General features: G+C 44.3%; 2 protein-coding genes across 5 annotated transcripts; both read right to left on the bottom strand.

The window, feature by feature from the left end:
* Window positions 1–2,088: 2,088 nt before the first annotated feature.
* Window positions 2,089–5,886, bottom strand: RPUSD2 (RNA pseudouridine synthase domain containing 2). Its single transcript, XM_081862020.1, has 3 exons — window positions 5,224–5,886; window positions 3,635–3,931; window positions 2,089–2,874 (listed from the first exon to the last, which is right to left on the bottom strand). Exons 1-3 carry the CDS (start codon window positions 5,869–5,871, stop codon window positions 2,125–2,127), a joined length of 1,695 nt encoding a protein of 564 aa, XP_081718146.1. The 5' UTR covers window positions 5,872–5,886; the 3' UTR covers window positions 2,089–2,124.
* Window positions 5,887–7,269: 1,383 nt separating this feature from the next.
* Window positions 7,270–19,166, bottom strand: LOC309343689 (protein-L-isoaspartate(D-aspartate) O-methyltransferase-like). Of its 4 annotated transcripts, none has more exons than XM_081865476.1 (9): window positions 18,986–19,166; window positions 17,148–17,289; window positions 14,694–14,798; window positions 13,625–13,656; window positions 12,666–12,770; window positions 11,858–11,978; window positions 10,053–10,138; window positions 9,401–9,570; window positions 7,270–7,784 (listed from the first exon to the last, which is right to left on the bottom strand). In XM_081865476.1, exons 2-9 carry the CDS (start codon window positions 17,257–17,259, stop codon window positions 7,772–7,774), a joined length of 744 nt encoding a protein of 247 aa, XP_081721602.1. In that variant the 5' UTR covers window positions 17,260–17,289; window positions 18,986–19,166; the 3' UTR covers window positions 7,270–7,771. The 4 variants fall into 4 exon arrangements, with proteins under 4 accessions (XP_081721602.1, XP_081721600.1, XP_081721601.1 ...); XM_081865474.1 differs by lacking the exon at window positions 18,986–19,166 and adding an exon at window positions 18,525–18,938; XM_081865475.1 differs by lacking the exon at window positions 18,986–19,166 and adding an exon at window positions 18,540–18,938.
* Window positions 19,167–19,403: the final 237 nt, after the last annotated feature.

Raw genomic sequence — 19,403 nt, 5'->3', positions numbered from 1 at the left:
GGTGGCGAAGGGCTCCCTCAAGGCAATTCTGCTCCTCAGGTTAACTATCTTTGTAACTGTTTAATGAGCCTCATTGTACAGTTAATTTATTGGAATGGTTAACACAGAACCATTAAGGAATAGATTAGCTGAATGGAAGCCAGCCACAGTAAAAATGAGCATGGAGTATAGAAACATGCATCGTGGAAAAAACTGCCAAACTGTGACAGCCAGACCTTACAATCTGTACCTACCTCAATGGTGCAAGTCCACTGCATGCTTGAATAAATCAATTTTAAAGCCTACCATGGGCAAATAAAATGTGGCTTATTACAATATATAGTGGCTGCCTTAAGTACAGGGTTGGGCTCGTCAATATTTAAATGAGTTGCTCTGCACTAATAGCAATTTTAAACTTTTTTTTTTTTAAAAAAAGCACTCCCAGTGAACTCCAAATTATAACATCTTTACTATTTATAGTGTTTCACATTCCAGACCCCGCAGGATGGTAACAGGGCTGACACCTGGACCTTAGACCTGCTCAACCCAGCAGAGCTAGAAAAACTGATGACAGGATCACCAAAGGGAAGGGGATGGGTGGTCAGAGTTGTGAGTGCCCTGGAAGCTGAGACTGTACACATGCAGTTCAATAGTAAAACTATTTTCTTGTAATCTCTACAATTAAGCTTTGTATAGGAAGGAAGCCACCTAGATAGGAACCTCCTTTATTTTTGTCATATTGGTTGCTCCGAAAACTTAAAATAGGGCCACTAGATATTAAAATATAGTACTACTGTCTTAGGTAGATAATCATGACTGCAGTTCATGAGCAAGAACCAGACAGTGTTTAGGAAAATGCGAGTAAAAGCCCTCTATTCTCAGAGAGGGAGGGGAACACTTGGTCCTGGACAAGGCAAAGCGTTCCCACCTCCCACGCAATGAAGACATTTCCATTGTCTCTCAAGCCCAAGGGGAAGAAGGCTCAAAAGTTTCGTAGACAGGAATATAATAAACTGTTCTCATATAAACACCCTGCTTCAACCCTACACAGATGTACATTTGATTAGTAGTTGCAAACATCTGAAAGGCTCTGTCATCACATTCCTTCTTATAAAACAGAGCTGAACCTTTTTTTTCTGCAGAAGGATGCATTCCATCAGGGGCAACATTTACAGAGCTGTATGCCAGGGGCTACTGTTGCTCAATTCACCCCATTCACACACCCCTCACCTGCACCCATTTAGAAACCCAAAACCAAGCTGCTGCTTCAAAGCACTCTCTCTGCAACTTTTCACAGACCTAATGATGCTTGATAAGGTTTCAGCAATTATAAGGTGTAGCTGTGTCTGCAAGAAAGCTGAAGTGCTAGTTGCTGATGCAAACCTAAGCACTACACAGCCCAACTGACTACACACAGAGAGATAGATGCTCTGAGCTATTCCTCCTTAGACAACCTGTTTGGCTTCTGTGCTGGGCAAGGAGAACATGGAAATGTGGCAGAGGCAGCCATGGACTGAATACACTATGGGTCATATTTGGCCCAGTGTCTAGTCATTAACCACCTCTTGATATAAAGGCAGTTGCTTCAAGCACTGCAGTGTACTCTCATTCAAACCCATTGGCCCATTCATAGAAAAGGAACTAGGATTAGCAATGAAGTCACTGGCCACAGAGAAGAGATCTTAAAAAGGAAGCCTATTTAAAAGCATCTTCACACCCCACCCCAAACTGTATACTTAGGACAGAATGGATCAACATGGACACAGCTTTTTCTTTTCTTTTTTAACTGGCACTGTTCCCTCTGTTTGGCACTTTGAGCATGGTTTCTTACAGTTGCCCGTTATAGCTGAAGCAGAAAACGTGTTCAAGGTTGGTTTACTAACCATGATTTCAGGTCCTGGGTAGTAAACCCACAGTTCCCTACTTCAGATGTAATGGGAAACTGGTTTAAAGAAACCACAAGGGAACAGGGAGCATGCAGGTCTGACCCTTGTTCCCAGCTTAATAAATCATCTACTAAACCAGGATTATTACATATGAACTGACCAATTCAGTGTGCATCTAAACATGTAAAATGTGAATGCAAGTTTCCATTTCTTTCCCACACACACTAACACACAGTCTTTACAGAGTATTTTAAAAGTCTCAGGTCTCTTCCCAGTCATCATGTGCCCAGGCTGGCATCTTAGAGCAATATTCAAATTCTGCTCCCTTGTAGCGCAAAGCATGGAGATACATCACTAGATCTTTGGGTGAGGGGTCCGGCCTCACTATCTTGCATTCTCCACAGAGAGGGTCCTTTTCGCCCCAGGATTCATTTGAGCAAGTTTCTCCACTTTCCGTCTTGTGCAGCTCTGCCTGAGGAGCAGAATTCTGAGAACATGCCGATATCCTGCTCTTTTCTCCACCTGCAGATTCCTCACGAGTGCCAGAACTGACATTTACAGCGGTGTCCAACACAGCCTCCTGCACTCTGTCTCCTACGATGGGTTTCAAATCTTCCTCAGCAACGTCCAGGATACCCAGGCTCTGTTTTGAAAGATGCTCCTCCACCAAAGCCCGAAGCAGCTCATCATCTGTCTTATTAATATGGCCACCTTTGCCCTTTTTGGGACCCCAGGCATCGGTGTTGTAGATGGGGTCATTAACAATAGGGTGTCCCAAAAACTGGAGATGGACACGGATCTGATGCGTGCGGCCAGTGTAAGGAAAACACTTCACCACACTAGTCTTGCCATTGTAGCTGAGCCTCCGGAAGACCGTTTTACAGACTTTACCCTTGGGGTCCACTCGACACACCCCAACTTTGTAAGAGACAACCAGGATGGGTTCTTCACACGTCACCTCATTTTCTGGGAATTCTCCAAGTACACGGCACACATACTCCTTCTCCAGCTATTGCGGGGTATGGGGAAGTGGGGTGAAGGAAACAAAAATAAAAATCTGTTTAAGTTCTAGAATGCAGAAGCCCCACAAAGACCACTACATGGTATCTGGCAAGGGTCTGAACCAGTACCTATGCCTATCTGAGTGCTTTATGCAAGGGTAATGTCCACCAAATCCCTTCATTTCACTGTGAATTTTTCTATAGACAACAATAATGTGTCATAGTGGTTGGAGTGTTGGGCCTGTCTGAATCCCTGCTTCTACCATGAAGCCAGTGTTAGAAACTCAAATATATAAGCTAGGTGCCAAATGACGCCTTAAACCAGGGCTACAGTTGCCAAATAGAATGCCTAGTTGTCATTTTGAGGCCAGATGGCTTGAAAGTCAATATAACTTTTGGGTTCCTGAAATTCATTCTGATTGTGCTGATAAAATATAACAGATAGAATTCTACAGGATGTGTTGCTAGTGTGTGAAAACAGTCAAAATCCAAGGATCCCCAGGCATGCACTCCAGATGGAGGAGAGACATCAGGTGCCATCCTGGCACCCGGGCACCTTTATTTGGTTGCAAGTGGCCAATAGCCAGGTGCAAAATGCGCCTGGTGAATTTCAAACGCTGCATGAACTCTATGGGTGTCACTCTAGCCTACTTTACAGGGTTGCTGTGAGGACAAGAGGAGAGTATAACTCCACCTTTGTATGTCTCCCTAAGTTATTTGGAGGAAGGGTGGGTTATAAAATGTGAACAAAAACCTTCGGGGCTTCACCTGTCGCTGTCGCACTTGCTCATCGATCCTCTTGGACACTTCTGCAGACTTTGCGAACATGAGGACGCCTGACGTCAGGCGATCCAACCGATGAATAGTGTGCAACTCCTTCAGGTTGTGCTCTTTACCCAAAATAAAAATGACAGTGTTGTGCCGAAATCTGCCACATGGATGGACAGGCAAGGATGAAGGTTTGTCTACAACCACAACCTCATCATTTTCTTCCAGGAACTCAATAGCCTGTGCTGTGACTGGAGGTTCATGGCGGTGTACGGTGTTCCGGATGAAGTCATTATTCTGAAAGCAAAACAATTACTGTACGTTAGCAGGAGCAGGAAACTTCCTAGAATAGCCTGTTTGTGAAGAATTATGGTTATTAGCTCCACTTACTAAAAAATAAATAAAAATGGGGAAAATAATAAAAGGGAATATTATTATCTATTGGTTATATATCCCCCAAGGATGCGCAAGGTGGGTAACATTATATATAGCAGTGTAATTTATATATAAAACTCTAGCACTTAGCTAAGACTGCAATCCTAGCCTCACTTCCTGGGAATAGGCCACTATGAATGCAATATGATTTACTTCTTAGTAGAGATGGTTAGGCTTGCATCCTAACTAAAACATTGAAAATATTTTGTTGTATCGAAAATACATTATCCTATGTCAGGTAAAGGCCTTCATATTATGTCAATTTCTATGATGTCTAGTTCCAACAACAACAGGGAGCAAAGTGAATTCTAATTTACATCTTTACAAACTAAAACAAAAATGCTTTCTGCCATTAATGTACATAATGACATGCTCCCATGAAATAGTAAGAATATTAGCAAAAACAATGAAGAGTCTTAGGGCACCTTACAGACTAACACATTTATTATGGTATAAACTTTTGCATGTAGACTACAGTCCACTTTGTCAGATGCAGGAAATGATGGTCCAGACTTGCAGGCAAATATATTCATGACTTTGAAGTGTGTGTGTTTGGGGGTGGGGGGAGAAAATTGAATATAGTGAGATCAGATGGAAATGATAAGTACAGAGAGTGGTAATTAGCTTATTAACAGTGACAATTCACAGATATGTTTTCATCACTTTAAACAGGAAAATTTTCACTGTCTACCTGCATGCCATTTCCTCCTGACCATACTATTTATAACTCCCCTCCCTCCGGGCATCAACCATGTATGTAGGTTTCTGCAACTTGTTCGACAGGCAAGGAGACAAAACTGTTCCTGGATGGGGAAACCCAGCCAGGTGGGCAGGATATAAATAATAAAATTATTATTACCACTTAGGTGTGCATGTCAACTCCAAAACAAAAAGCAAGGTAACTGATCCACCTATACTACTTTCCTGTGGGTGGTTCCCCACTTCCTCATCGCCTGTTTTGGGAGCATACGAACATGCCAACTCCACGCCTGCAAACTGCCAAGCAGGAGGGTCGCGCCGTCATAGAATCATAGAATTGGAAGAGACCACAAGGGCCATCGAGTCCAACCCCCTGCCAAGCAGGAAACGTCGCTTCCCCAAATCGCCCGCCGCTCGGACCCCGGCGCCACCTCCTCCCTCCGTCCCGGCCTCACCTTGAGGATGACGCCCAGGTCCCGCACGGGCTGCTCGTTGAGCCGGAGGCGGCCCGCTTGGGCCGCGGCCCGGTAGTACTCGAGGGGCTGGGCGCGGAACTCGGTGCCGAAGACGTGCAGGAGGCTCTCGCCCACCCAGCGGCCCTTGCAGTAGGTCTGGAAGTCGAAGTAGTAGGGCCGCACTTTGCGGAGGCCGCCCTCGAAGTAGTAGCTGGTCTCGGCGAAGTGGCTCTGGCCGAAGCTGACGCCGGGGTTGCGCTTCTTGGGAGGCGGCACGTAGCGCTGCTCGCCTTCCTCGGCCGGCCCGGCCCGCTTCCCTTTCGCCTTCCCCTTCCCGGTCCACAGCCGGAGCCTCTTCACGGGCGGAGGGGAGCTCCCCTGCTCGCCGCCCGCCTGGCTCTCCTCCATGCTTCTGCCGGGCAAGAGCGAGGCCGCGGCGGCTGCCAACCCGCGCCGGGCGCCCGGCTCGACCAAGAGCGACCGCGAGCACAGCTCCGAGCGCAGCACAGTCAGCCGCATGATCCGCGCGTCGCGGCGACACGGCTCCTCGGCGCTGCCCGGTGACGCCTCGCCACTTAAACCAATCGAGCTCGCTCCCGGTGACGCATAAGTCGCGCGACAAGACAGACCTGACAAGCGACTGCTCATTCTGCCAGAAGTTCGCTTGTATGTAAAGCAAGCCCTTCAGGGGAAACGGTTCCGATAAGCTTACGCGGACATTATAGCCAGCTAGCTCCATTTTTTAAAATTAAATTTTATTAAATACAAAATAAAGAAAAGAATATCAAATAAGAAAAGAAATAAAGAAACACATTTCATGCATGTACACATGAACATAATTATTTATACATCTGTAAAGCAATGTTCAAAAAGAAGAAGGGGAAAAAAGAGAATAAAAGAGGAAAGAAAAGTTAAAAATAGAAATTTAGAGAATAGAAAAGTGTTCACCATAAACAACAATTTCAGATCTATACTTCCATACAATTTTATGCTCCATTTTATTTTGAACATCCACACCAGGACATTCGCAGGGAAACCAAAATGCTGGTTTGCAAAGCTATTGTACTACCAACTTTATTGTATGCTTGTGAAACATGGACCACTTATAAACGCCATCAGAATCACCGGGGACTACAATTTTTTTTACACATCACGTGGGAAGACAGGCGAACTAATGCCAGTGTACTGGAAGGAAGCAAAGATCACCAGTGTCGAAGCAATGATTTTTACACATCAACTTCATTGGACTGGTCATATTGTGCAGATGCTTGATTATCCTCCAAAGCATCTACTTGACTGCAAACTTAAAAATGGAAAGCGTAATGCTGGTAGTCAACAAGAGAGGTTTAAAGACTCTCTCAAGGCAAAGCTAAAAAGATGTAGTATAAGCACTGACAACTGGGAAACACTTGCCTGCGAGCGCTTCAATTGGAGAACAGCCTTTATCAAAGGTGTCATGGACTTTGAAGACACTTGAACTCAGGATGAAAGGGAGAAACATGCTAAGAGGAAGGCATGCTTGGCAAACTCTCACTGTGATCAACTCCCGCTTGGAAACCTATGTCCAACACTGTGGAAGGACTTGTGGATCCAGAATTGGTCTCCAAAGTCATTTATGGACTCACTGTTAAGACCGTGTTCATGGAAGACAATCTTACTGGGCTATGAGTGATTGCCAAAGAAAAAGAAGAAATACACACACCCCATTCTGTATTGAGTCATACATTTCTGGCACAGCACAAGATGCTGAAACGCTGCCCACTGCTATCCAGTATTAAATAGCAAGAAGATCCAACCTTACAGATGACAATATGTACAAGCTGCAGGGCGACGGTATTAGCTTGGTGGGTAGCAGTATTCCCTCCATGAGTAGAGACAGTACACCTTCAAATACCAAAAGGTAAGAACAAACAGGTATTCTGACTTACATGTGAGATTTTAAACAGATGGGTGGCTACTGATGAAAAGATGCTTGAGGAGAGTCCTCATCCAGCAGGACAAATTGTATTATGAGTGTAATAGAAAAAACAAAGAAGAAAAGCAAGATCCAAGTTCATTAGTTTATTAGATTGAGATGTTACGATTGCGGGCTATTTTCAGTTATGTCCTTTTTCAGAAGTAGAAGACCAATTAAATTATTCTCCCAACAGCAGGCGGCCACATAAGCATTGCTTCCTTGCATAATAAAAAGGCATATTGTGCACAAACACCCACCTTAACTTTTTCTTTTGCTTTGGCATGCAGGATTTTTTTTGTATCCTATGAAACAGCTGGACTGATGCTAGTTATCAGTCTTGAACCTATCACTCTGCTTTGCCTTCCAATTCCAAGAGTTCTTGGAGTTAACAGAAAATGAATCTGTTAGCCTAGTGGAAGGACTGATCCTAGCTTCCCTCACATTACAAGAGTTGTTATCTTTAATAGTATTAAAGAAGTCCATTTAAGAAGCAGAGCCTTATGCATTTATCTGCACAGCATAAGAATGCCTATTCTTTCCAAACACAGTTCACAGGTTTTCCAAAGATCCTTTAAAAGTGATTTAAGATCTTTAAAGTTCACCCCTAAAGAAAAAGAGACAATTGACAATTAATATAAACATACATGAATATATTTGCACAAAAATCAAGTGTTCGCACTTAGCTGGAGAGATGAAAATATTGCCCAAAGTGAAATGGTATTCCTTGCCTCGAGTTTTCTCAAAGTTAATATATACAGCTAAGTGGTAGAGACCATAATATAAGCAGTTAATGAAATCACAGGTAAAAAGGGAAATGCCATTAGGTTAACATGCAAATATCTATGATGACTTGATCACTCCAGGAAAATGATGGCTCTGCAATTCATTTGATTCAGGAGTTTTACTCTTCATTTAGAAAAATAAGACCTTAATGTTGGGAAGTGACATGAATATTGGGAAAGGGCAATGTAGATTTTCTAAACTTCAGATATAAAAACATTTTTTTACATATAGAAGCAGGAATAAATAGCCATTTGTGGGTGTTGTCTCTGCATGCAAGCAAAGCATCCACACAGGGAAGGATCATGCCAATAGCATCATTTGTATTAAATGCCCCCAGCAGATGCTGGATCTTCTTGGGCCAAATATTATGGACCTGTTTCAAGGTTTTGACCTTCAAAATTGATGTTTGTGAGCCTTTTAAATATACATTCTGACTGATTTTTTAAACATAGATTCTACCTATTCATCTGTGTTTACAAGAGGCAATAGAGTTTTCCTTAGCCCATGTATCACGAGGCACAGTACAATCACTACTTGGTCTTATATTTTCCCTGTGAACAAGGGCTAACGGAAACACTGGCTTTCTCTTGCCCAATATCAGTTTAGCTATAATAACCTGGTTTGGAAACTCAGCTCTTGGCTTGCCATTGTTCAGTGTCCCGTCCTCCCCACTCCATTGACATTTACATCCGGCTTTAATTAAACCACAATTAGCCATTATGTCTGACTGCAGTTGAATATCATTTTTTAAATACTCAGTCTAACCTGCCTCACAGGGTTGCTATGGAGATTAAATTAAAGACCACCTTGAGCTCCTTGAAGAAAAAGGTGGGTGGTAAATGCAATAAATAAACAAACAAACAAATCCACATAAAAAGAGCCTGCTGAATCAGGTCAGTGGCCCATCTAGTCTGGAATCATGTTCTCACAACCGAATGCCTGTGAGAAGCCTACAAACCTACTGAAAAATAAGCTTAGCTTTGTTCAATTGGGCTTTCTTGCAAAAGTGCCTATTATCACAGCGTTACATAGCCTTAAAAAGAACATTAAGTTACCTCTGTATTGGGGTGGGGAAACTTTTTGGTTTAACTGGTGGGTGTGATCTGGAAAAAATGGAATTAAGGGACAAACGGACCCAGGCCAGGCCACATTTGGTCCATGGGACAAAGATTCCCACTCCCTGTATGTTTCCCAAGACATTTACTCTCTGTTTTAAGAGAATACACAGTTTTTTAAAAAATGGTTTCACTACGAAGTTGCTCAAAGCATATTAATATCTTTGCCTAATAAAACACACCCTGTGATAGGGATTCTCTTTTTAGTAGTGTTATAACTGTGGGGATTCTCTTTTTAGTAGTGCTGTAACTGTGGGGAAAGTGAGCTTTTATCCAGCAATGCCTTGGAACACAAGAGGGTAGGAGCTTATTAATAATTTACCGAGGCCACTGTTTCTCTTTGTCTGTCAGAGGGACATATATCACACCCATCAGCTGCTTTTCCACAATCTGCCCGTCTTTGGTTTTGTCATACTGCATCAAAACCTGGTTTCCACCCTCTGGCCCTACGGGCAGAATTAGTCGTCCTCCAGGTTTCAGCTCATTCAGCAACTAGTAGTAAGAATCAATAAGAGCAATAAGGCAAAACAGAAACAAAACGGAGAAATTCAGTTTCCACGTACACACAAAAGGGAAGAAAGACAAAGTGAACACTGTTCTCTGACTCTTGAAGTAGTCCATGAAAAGCGGCCATTTCCAAAATAAAAATTAAAAATGGCAACACATTTGCTACTCACTTATACCTAAACACTCTCTGTGTGATGTTTTGCCTGCTGAGAAATGCCAAGAGTGAACCATTTTTCTTACACCTCATGTCAATAGAAACATGGTCAAATCTCCAGGCCATCAGAGATTTCAGAACGTAAAACATTGTCTCTGTTCTATTCAATTTTAGTTCTCTTTCCTTATGATAACAGCTGAAACATATTGTTACACTTTTTTCACAACTGTCTTCTAGACTTAGTAAATTAACTGCTTCAAAAAGGTTCCAAGCCAGAGCTGAGAGGAAAGAGACAGGCAACTTTCTCTCTTACCTCCTTTGGCACTGTGGGTGCAGCTGCTCCAACATGGATGGCATCGTAAGGGGCTTCTTCAGGGTACCCCTTTCTGCCATCCCCAACTGTGGAGAGAGAAAGAGAATGTGCAGTGAAGGTTCTTGTTCAGATGGCAGCTTCTCCTATACACTTCTCCTTTGCCTTTCCTTTCACTTGGCATCTGCGTGCAAGGAAGACTTGTATGCAGATTATGTTGGCACTGGGGGTATCAAAATGAAGTATAATAACCCTAGTGAGAGACCTAAAAAAGAGAACTGTGCTCTTTGATATTACCAAGGTTAGGTGGAATTGGGAAAGCAGAGCTGAAGAGACGTGGGTGGCGCTGTGGTCTAAACCACTGAGCCTCTTGGGCTTGCCAATCAGAAGGTTGGTGGTTCGAATCCATGTGACGTTGGTGAGGTTCCATTGCTCTGTCCTAGCTTCTGCCAACCTAGCAGTTCAAAAGCACACCAGTGCAAGTAGATACAGTGGTGCCCCGCAAGACGAACGCCTCGCAAGACGGAAAACCCGCTAGACGAAAGGGTTTTCCGTTTTGGAGGCGCTTCGCAAAACGAATTTCTGTATGGGCTTGCTTCGCAAGACGAAATGTCTTGCGAGTTCCTGCGGGTTTTTTCCCCTCCCCCCCTTTTCCTAAGCCGCTTAACAGCTGATCGCTAAAAGCCGCTAAACCGCTAATAGCGCTAATCCGCTAAGCTGTCAATGGGCTTGCTTCGCAAGACGTTAAAACCGCTATACGAAGAGCCTCACGGAACGGATTAATTTCGTCTTGCGAGGCACCACTGTAAATAGGTGCCACTAAGGCAAGTAGGTAAGTGGCATTTCCATGCACTCTGGCACCCGTCACGGTTTCCCATTGTGCCAGAAGTGGTTTAGTCATGCTGACCACATGAACTGGAAAAGCTAGCTATGAACAAATACTGGCTCCTGCACCGCAACCCCATAGTAGCCTTTGACTGGACTTAACCATCCAGGGGTCCTTTACCATTACTTTTTAGATGCTCAGAAATCATTACTCTCGCTTCCCCCAACCTGTTGCTCTCCAGATGTTTCAGACCATAATCCTCGTTATCCCTGACCAATGGTCGTGTGACCGGGACCAATGGGAGTTGTAGTCTGGAGGGCTTCAGGCTGGGAAGACTGCATTACAAAAATATACTTCTACATTGCAATCCTGTGTGTGGTTACTTGGAAGTAAGAATTGCGCTCAATAGTGCTTATTCCCATGTAAGTGTGCTTAAGACTGCAGGCTTGGAAAACTAGCTCTAAATGTGCAATCCTCTGCAGTAGCTTGTTCATTTATTTTCATGAAACAAATCTTAGGGTTATTGCTAGGCTGAAACCGTTCCTGCTAAGTAAAGTGTGAAGGGGTTCTAGCTTTGTTGTTGTTGTTGGTTTAGTCGTTTAGTCGTTTCCGACTCTTTGTGACCCCATGGACCAGAGCACGCCAGGCACTTCTGTCTTCCACTGCCTCCTGCAGTTTGATCAAACTCATGCTGGTAGCTTCGAGAACACTATCCAACCATCTCGTCCTCTGTCGTCCTCTTCTCCTTGTGCCCTCCATCTTTCCCAGCATCAGGGTCTTTTCCAGGGAGTCTTCTCTTCTCATGAGGTGGCCAAAGTATTGGAGCCTCAGCTTCATGATCTGTCCTTCCAGTGAGCACTCAGGGCTGATTTCCTTAAGAATGGATAGGTTTCATTCTTCTTGCAGTCCATGGGACTCTCAAGAGTCTCCTCCAGCACCATAATTCAAAAGCATCAAATTTGCAAAGGATACCGATGCTCACCTAGAAGTTTCACTCGGCCAGAACTCAACAAAGAGGGATCATCTTCTCTGAGGTTTTTGATGGACTCATGAACCAGCTGTTCAATGTGTTCGATTCCCACTGCCTTCCCTGTGGGACCCACCTGTCAAGAGATGCCACATGTGCTTCAAATCTGTGTTACTACTACAAACAAAATTATCTGAGAGAGCAGAGAGGTACCCTTTTTTGCAATGCCTGATAATTTTTATCCAATTATTTCTCCATCCAGTTTTAGAATGACAGAAGGATAGTTCCAATGACTGGTTACCTTGAAAATGAACAGTCCCTTTGCAGTTATTCCTACAATTTTACCTGTCCCGTGTTCCACATGATCATTAAAAATACTAATTGGCCAATTCCAATGGAGGAAAATCTTATAGTACAATTCTATGCATGCCTGCTCAGAACTACCGTAAGTCATGTTGAATTAATGAGACATACTCCCAAGTAGCTGTGTATAGGACTGCAGCCTCATTCTATCTCCCCCCCCCCCCCCGTGCTAAGCAATTTACTTGGCAGGACAGTGGAGGAATAGTTTCAGAATTCTATATGCAGAGAGGCGTTTCTTGTTGCTTTTGTTAAAATTGTGTTAAAACTAAAATTCACTTTAGCAGACCCCTTGCAATTTATCCAAATTCAATCATTTTCAGCAGTCAAATCCTGCTCTACAGAGAAGCAACACCAAACATATGCATAAGATCATCTGTTCTTTAAGAAGGTAAGCTTTACAAGTAGATGTTTTTAACCAAACAGAAAAAAAGGATTTCCTTTCAATTTCCATTCTGCTTACCATCCTTGCAAAGCAAGCTGTGAGGTATCCACTTCCTGATCCGACATCCAGCGCCTTTGCTCCTTCCACTAGCTGGTCCTTCAGTAACTCAAGGGCATGAGCATGCTGTGGGAGAAAGCAACTATATCTCACTCTTCCCACACCGGCATCTTTCACGATCACCTTGCCAAAAGGCAACAAGAAGCAGGATGGTTAAGATACACAGTCTTACTAAAGATTTTGAGGTTGCTTCTGCTAAGTTGACGCCCACAGATATTTCAGCTGAGGAATTTCTCTGAGGCATGTTAAAGTTTGCAGTAGAGGCACACACAAGGTGTGGAGAAGAAACGACTAGACTGCCTGCTCCCAAGGAGCCTCGATGATATGCAAGGGGTGATGTGAGACTGAGAGGGCCTGCAAGTTTTCCAGCTCCTCCTGGTGGCTTCAAAGCCTCAGTAGCAGTCATGGAAAGGGAGGGGAAGGGCCTGAGACTGAAGAAGGCAGATGCTGTCTCTTGAGACAGGATAAAGGAGGTGATGTCAAGCGGTAGGCCAAGATACCTACTTCTGCTCCATGATGAGCAGGACATTTCTAACCTGATAGCCAGCCAGCAGCGAGTGCAATCTGTATTCCTGAATGAAGCAAGGAACAGCTGTCCTAAGCTCTGAGGGGTTTGGGACCACCCCAAAACCGGTGGGCTTGTTTACACACATTTCCAGCACACAGGATTGTTCAGCCAATGCCTAGCAGAAAGAATTCGCCATTGTCACCACTTCAGGGGATCTCAGGCAACAGGACCACAGAAGATTGCCTAAAACCAGCACCATAGCTAGCCAGAGAAAGCAGCGCTTGGCCAAATGAACCAATGAATTGACTCTGCATAAGGCAGCTGCGATGGTTCATGGCCTTTGTGCTTCCTCAACCACTGAATGCTATCAATGCAAATACTGTATATTATTGGATGTAAAAGTATGTCTTACCATGTGAGGAGCACTGATGGTTGCCTTGTACCCTGAAAGAAAGCTGTGGATAAGTTTGCTTTTCATGTTATAACTACAACAATTGGAGCATTTTCTAGCGATTTGTACGTTTCTCACCACAAATCCGCCCTTTCAGTTTTCCTAGACAACTCAAAGACCTAAGGATTTTCAGCTTTCAGTTTGACATACTATCTGTAGAATATTTTGTCCACTTTGCTAGTTTTCAGAGCTCACTTTTGCAGCCCATAAACAAAGGACAACTCTCAGTCTTAATTAAGACTTCAAATGATCTTGGGCTGCTAAAACGCTGGGCTGAAACTAACACAATGGAATTTGACAGAGATAAAGGCGAAGTCCTGCATTTAGGTGCAAAACACACAAATGAAGGTGCAAGGATAGAGTGGAGGAGGCCTGGCTTGGCACAAGCTGAATGAGTTAGTAGTGTGATGCAGCTGCTAAAAAGCCAATGCCTGAACAGTAGCCATAGTGTCCTGATGAGAAGAAATAATGGTTTCACTTGCTTTCTAGACTGGCCAGGCTGCATCTGAGGTAGAGTCCTGTTCTGGATGCCACATTTTAAGGAAGACATTGAGAAACTAGGGGGGTGTCCAGAGCAGGGTGACCAGGATCATTAAGAGATCTGGAAACTATGCCCTATGAAGAATGCTTGAAAGAGCCGAGTACGTTTAGCCTAGAGAAGATTAAGTGGAGACCTGACAGCCACCTTCAGATATCTGAAGGGCCGTCATGTAGAAGGAGTAGATTTGTTCACAGGGATTTGCTCCAGAGAACAGGACTAGAATCAGCAAGTGGAAGTGGCAGGGAAGCAGATGCTGGGAAAGGGTTAGGAAATCTTCTTATGGCTCAAGGGTAGAACAGTCCTGCCTTGGGAGGTGGTGAGCTGGAGATATCTAAGCAGAAGCTGGGCTAGATGACTTCTGAGATCCCTCCCAACTTTAGATTCTAGGATTTGGAAAGTTCCCAAAAGACAATGCTATGGACAATACGGTCTCTAAAATATGCAGTATTTCCTTTAACTGACATTGCAGTCTGCAGCAACATTTCTTACCAATTGACTGAGGAGAGTCCATATATGGAAAATACTTGATATAGTGGGATCTGTCTGTTGCCAACAACACTTTAAGGACTTGCTGAGACTTAATCACACCATTTTCTACAGAAAAACACGAGAGAGGATAATAAGGCTGACAGCAGCATACTTTTTATTACTATTTATATTTAGTATCACTTTTATGTTGTTTGATACTGAATTTTACTGCACTGTGGTCCAAAGACAGGTATACATTTATACTGCTTTTTTTTTTAAAAAAATTATTTATTGCATTTCTATCCCACTTTTTTCTCCAAGGAGCTCAAGGTGGCATACATGGGTCTCCCTCTCCTCATTTAATCCCCACAACAGCACTGTGAGGTAGGTTAGGCTGAGACAGTGACTAGCCTAAGGTCACCCAGTGAGCTTCATGGCCAAGTGGGGATTTGAACCCTGGTCTCCCAGGTCCAAGGGACGCAGGTGGCGCTGTGGGTTAAACCACAGAGCCTAGGACTTGCCGATCAGAAGGTCGGCAGTTCGAATCCCTGTGACGGGGTGAGCTCCCATTGTTCAGTCCCTGCTCCTGCCAACCTAGCAGTTCAAAAGCACGTCAAAGTGCAAGTAGATAAATAGGAACCGCTCCGGCGGGAAGGTAAACGGCGTTTCCATGTGCTGCTCTGGTTCGCCAGAAGCGGCTTAGTCATGCTGGCCACATGACCCGGAAGCTGTACGCCAGCTCCCTCAGCCAATAAAGTGAGATGAGCGCCGCAAACCCAGAGTCGGTCACGACTGGACCTAATGGTCAGGGGTCCCTTTACCTTTACCTTTACTCCCAGGTCCTAGTCCAACACTCTAACCACCACACCACACAGGCTCTCATTGTATCCACTATCTATCCATACACATGCATGCAACACACCAGGGAGAGGGAAAGGGGGTTATTGTTCTAGACTCCAAATTCAGCAAATAAACCTTTGATGCTGAAACCCAGCCACATTGCTCAGCTCCAGTTCATGCAAATAAGTCCACATATGCAGACCACCACGCTACTGCCTGTGAAAAGCTGGTACAGGTTTGCAATCCTAACCCTCTGGTGTTAAGAGGTGGGCAGTTTAGGATGCATCACGTCTTTGCTTGCGGCGTGGCTCCATTACATAACAAGCCCAAGCTCCACTCGAGATGGTGGGACACTACTGCCAGTGGGTCTCCTGCCAGAGGCAGCCAGTAGAAACGCCCCCCCCCCAAATAAGGGCATTATAGGAGTAAGGCAACAGAGGTTTCAGACCCAAAGCCCACAAATTCCCCAAGGGGCCCAAGGAACTGGCGCAGCACCAGTGGGCCACCCTCCCTACCTTCCATCCTAAGCAGCAATAGCAAGCTGGGATTTGGATGCAGGGGAGGTTCTGCTCGTCCTTGGCCCCGATTATAATTGGTCCCTCTGTTCCCATGAGCCGCAAAATAGAAATCAGCTCATCTAGACAATTTGGGAACAGGCTCACATTCAGGTCTCTGGCTACACTTCATGTAAAATAAGAGAAAAAGCAATTGCTCTCAATAGCTTTGTGTAAAAATAAACCCTGACCAGTCCTGTTCCATATGAGGGCTTTACCCAAAAATACCAAACACAAAGAGATCTGTTCTCAGAGACAGTGCTTTAAGCTGGGTTTGACGTTCAATAAAACAGCTTGGGAAAGTGTAACTGGGGAAATGAACTTGACTTCAGATTTCACCTCTAGAACTGGACAGATTATGCTGTGCTCTCTTAGGATGTCATTTACACATTATCATCCATTCCACAGAAAAGATCCACACAATTGGCCTAACATTGCAGCTGTGCCCTGGGTGAGCCCAAGGAAAAACAGGTGCAATGGCAGGGCTGTAACTTGCAAAATATACTCATTTTCTTAAAAAATAATAATAAACAATCGTTGGATGGACAAATACAGAAAGGTTCCCAGTTAATTGTTTTGCTTTTTTATGGCCATCATAGCCACTGGCAGATTGACTCTCCTGGTTTCTGTACTGTCTGAGTAAGCTCCCATCTAAGACAGGCAGCCTGAGGAGGATGACAATTATGGATTATTGCATTCCCAAAGAAACTCATTAGAAGAAATGGCTACCTGCCTCAACTGTAGGGGAGCTGAGCCTCTGCATGCTCTGAATAACCTTTCTTAAATTAGATGCTTAGGATGGATTTCTCTATTGCATCATTTGTGGCTGCTTGTATAGCTGAATACATAGGCAGAGCAGACAGACACGAGCCCAGAATCTTAAAGCTCATATGCAGGTAGAATTTTAAAACAGGTTTTCACACTGACATCCACTCCATGAAATAGGTGTCAAGTCAACAATGCTAAAAATAAGTGAGGATTTTGGACAGTATCCAAACATTTCATCAGCTGTTTTAGAGGTGAGCCCTGAACGTCAGGCTGCTGCTGGTCCTTGGTTCTCTTTGCTCTGTATTGTACTTACTGTAAAGATTGTTGATCAGTTCCGCATGTGTCTTTCCAGTCGAGGTCCAGGCCATGGTTCTTGTCAGCAGGAGTCCCATGAGCAAGGTAGCAAAAGGCAGCGTACAGCTCATCCCATAAAAATGTGCAGGGGATTCCCAAGCCTGACCAGCCAGTCACAATGAACCAAAGAGAGAAAGTTTTTTTATATTTAGAGCAAGATCATGTAACGCCTCATAGAAACCAAATCCTCCACACGCAGGAGCCGCCAAGATTAAGAACAGATGCACAGATGCAATACAGGGAAATCTGGAGAACACATTTGCCGTCTAAGTCAAATACTAACAGACTGTTTGATGTCAATAAAAGTATTGCTGATAAGTTTTAAAAAACAAAAAAAAAAAAACCCACCAGTCCAAGAAGTTAGAAGAGAGATATTAGAGCATTGGACTAGGTTCTGGGAAAGTCAGGTTAAAATCCCCACTGTGTTATGAAACTCACTGAGTATGTAGATAAAGAAGGGTCTACACCACCTTGAGCTCCTTGGAAAGAAAGGTGGAATGCAAATGTATTAATAAATAAATAAATTTTGTTATCACAGTGACAAAAATAAATACAAACTAAGGACATTGAAAAACATAAGGAGTTGGCCAAGATATTTTACTGTCTGTGGCCAAGCGGCACATAGCAGTGCACGGCATGTCCTCCTCGCTACGATCAGGGTGTATTGCAGCCAATGGCAATCAAAGCTATTTTGGCACATGAGGCAGAAAACCCTACAAACACCTCCTTCCTGGCAGCAAGACTACAATAATAATTGTAACATTATAAAATAAAATTATAAAATAGAACAACAGACACTTTGCTGCCTATTAATGGGACTCAAGATGTGTTGTCCAAGGCAGCCGCCTCACACGGCCAAGGCTGTAGGTGTGGGCAGGGAGGGCCAGTAAAGGGGAGTGGGCAGGTTAAGCTAACAAGTGAAATAATTTGCAATAGTGCTCATCTATTCTTTTTTGTAGAGACTGGGCTGTGACTGTAATTGTCTGCAAAGCTATATCACTGACTTACAGTACACCAACTTGTAGAACAAATGGGAAAATGGATTTTTAAAATACTACATGTATAAAATATTACATGTATTACCAACCCATTTGTATGGGTTGCTAACTTACTTGTGAGTGGTCACACAAATAACATAAATAACAATTATCTCACTTGGCGTTTTTGTTTTTTTGCATTGCATTTTCTTCTGACCACAGATTGCAATTTCCACCCCCATAAATATCTACCTGTAACTTAGGACAACACTTCATGTATATGAGGGAAATGGACTACTGCCCACAAAACCCGATGCCATAATAAATGGGCTAGCCTTTAATGGTACCAGTGTTGTTACCATCGACAAACATACATATTTGTTCCTCAAAGCATGTGTCTCAAAGCAAAAACAAGGCATTGGATGCAGGGCAGTATACGAATTTGATAAATCGTAAGAAAAGGAAAGGTCCGCCCCACTAAAAGATGGGCATAGAAAGAGGCACTTCAACTCAAGAGTCAACCCCCTCCCCTCTTGGTGTCTTATGATGGGGAAGGTGGGGAAGGGAAGAGCCTAGTATATGCAAGGCTCCTTAGTGGTAAGAGGAGGGGGGCTGGGCTGGGCTCCGACTCCTCTTCTGAGGGTTTTCTGAGGATCCCCTCTGACGCCTCCCTCCCAAGCGCCAGGAGAAGAGAGAGCAGACTGCTGTCCCCCAAAAGGCAGCTCAGTCTCGAGCAGCCCCCCCCCCGCTTCCCAGAGAGAACCAAGACCCAGGACCCCGTCCCCAGGATCCCACCCCTCCCACAAAAAGGCGGACTCACCTGCGCAGCCGCACTAAGTCCTCCGCACTCGCATTCTCGCCCTCCTAGCTCCTCCTCTTTCAGCTGCTGCTTATTACGGCATTTGAGAGTAACTGGGGGAATTGAGGCCTGCTGTTGTTTACGCTGTTGCGTAAGCGGGAGAGAGAAGCCGCCGATCAGTAACTTCCGCCCGGCTTTAAGATGTCGCGCGCGACGGTTCCTAAAGAGATCGTATAAAATGAAGATATCCTCACTTCCGGTTCTGCTTAGGCACTTCCATGCTCAGGGGCCTGAGGGGTGGGGCACATGTCCGTGCAAAATTGCCAATGACGTAGCGATAAAGCCGACAGGACTTTCTGGTTCCTCTGCTCTGAAATAATCACGCCCGCCGCGCCCTGCCTCCAGAGGTTATTTCTTCTTGTTTTCTCCACTGTTCTTA

Source organism: Podarcis erhardii, assembly GCF_964252035.2.
Source record: "Podarcis erhardii genome assembly, chromosome: 1".
NCBI lineage: Eukaryota > Metazoa > Chordata > Lepidosauria > Squamata > Lacertidae > Podarcis > Podarcis erhardii.
Note: the sequence above shows the minus strand (reverse complement) of the source record. Positions and strands in the feature narration are given on the sequence as shown.

Excerpts from the sequence above, each read along its gene's own strand:
- RPUSD2 (XM_081862020.1), bottom strand. The coding sequence starts at position 5,871 with ATGAGCAGTCGCTTGTCAGGTCTGTCTTGTCGCGCGACTTATGCGTCA. Across the intron at positions 3,932-5,223 it reads ACCTGGGCGTCATCCTCAAG|AATAATGACTTCATCCGGAA; the intron begins GTGAGGCCGGGA and ends TTTTGCTTTCAG. Across the intron at positions 2,875-3,634 it reads AGCAAGTGCGACAGCGACAG|CTGGAGAAGGAGTATGTGTG; the intron begins GTGAAGCCCCGA and ends ACCCCGCAATAG.
- LOC309343689 (XM_081865474.1), bottom strand. The coding sequence starts at position 18,584 with ATGCCTTGTTTTTGCTTTGAGACACATGCTTTGAGGAACAAATATGTA. Across the intron at positions 13,657-14,693 it reads GGACTCTCCTCAGTCAATTG|GGTACAAGGCAACCATCAGT; the intron begins GTAAGAAATGTT and ends GCTTTCTTTCAG. Across the intron at positions 12,771-13,624 it reads CCATCAGTGCTCCTCACATG|CATGCTCATGCCCTTGAGTT; the intron begins GTAAGACATACT and ends TTTCTCCCACAG.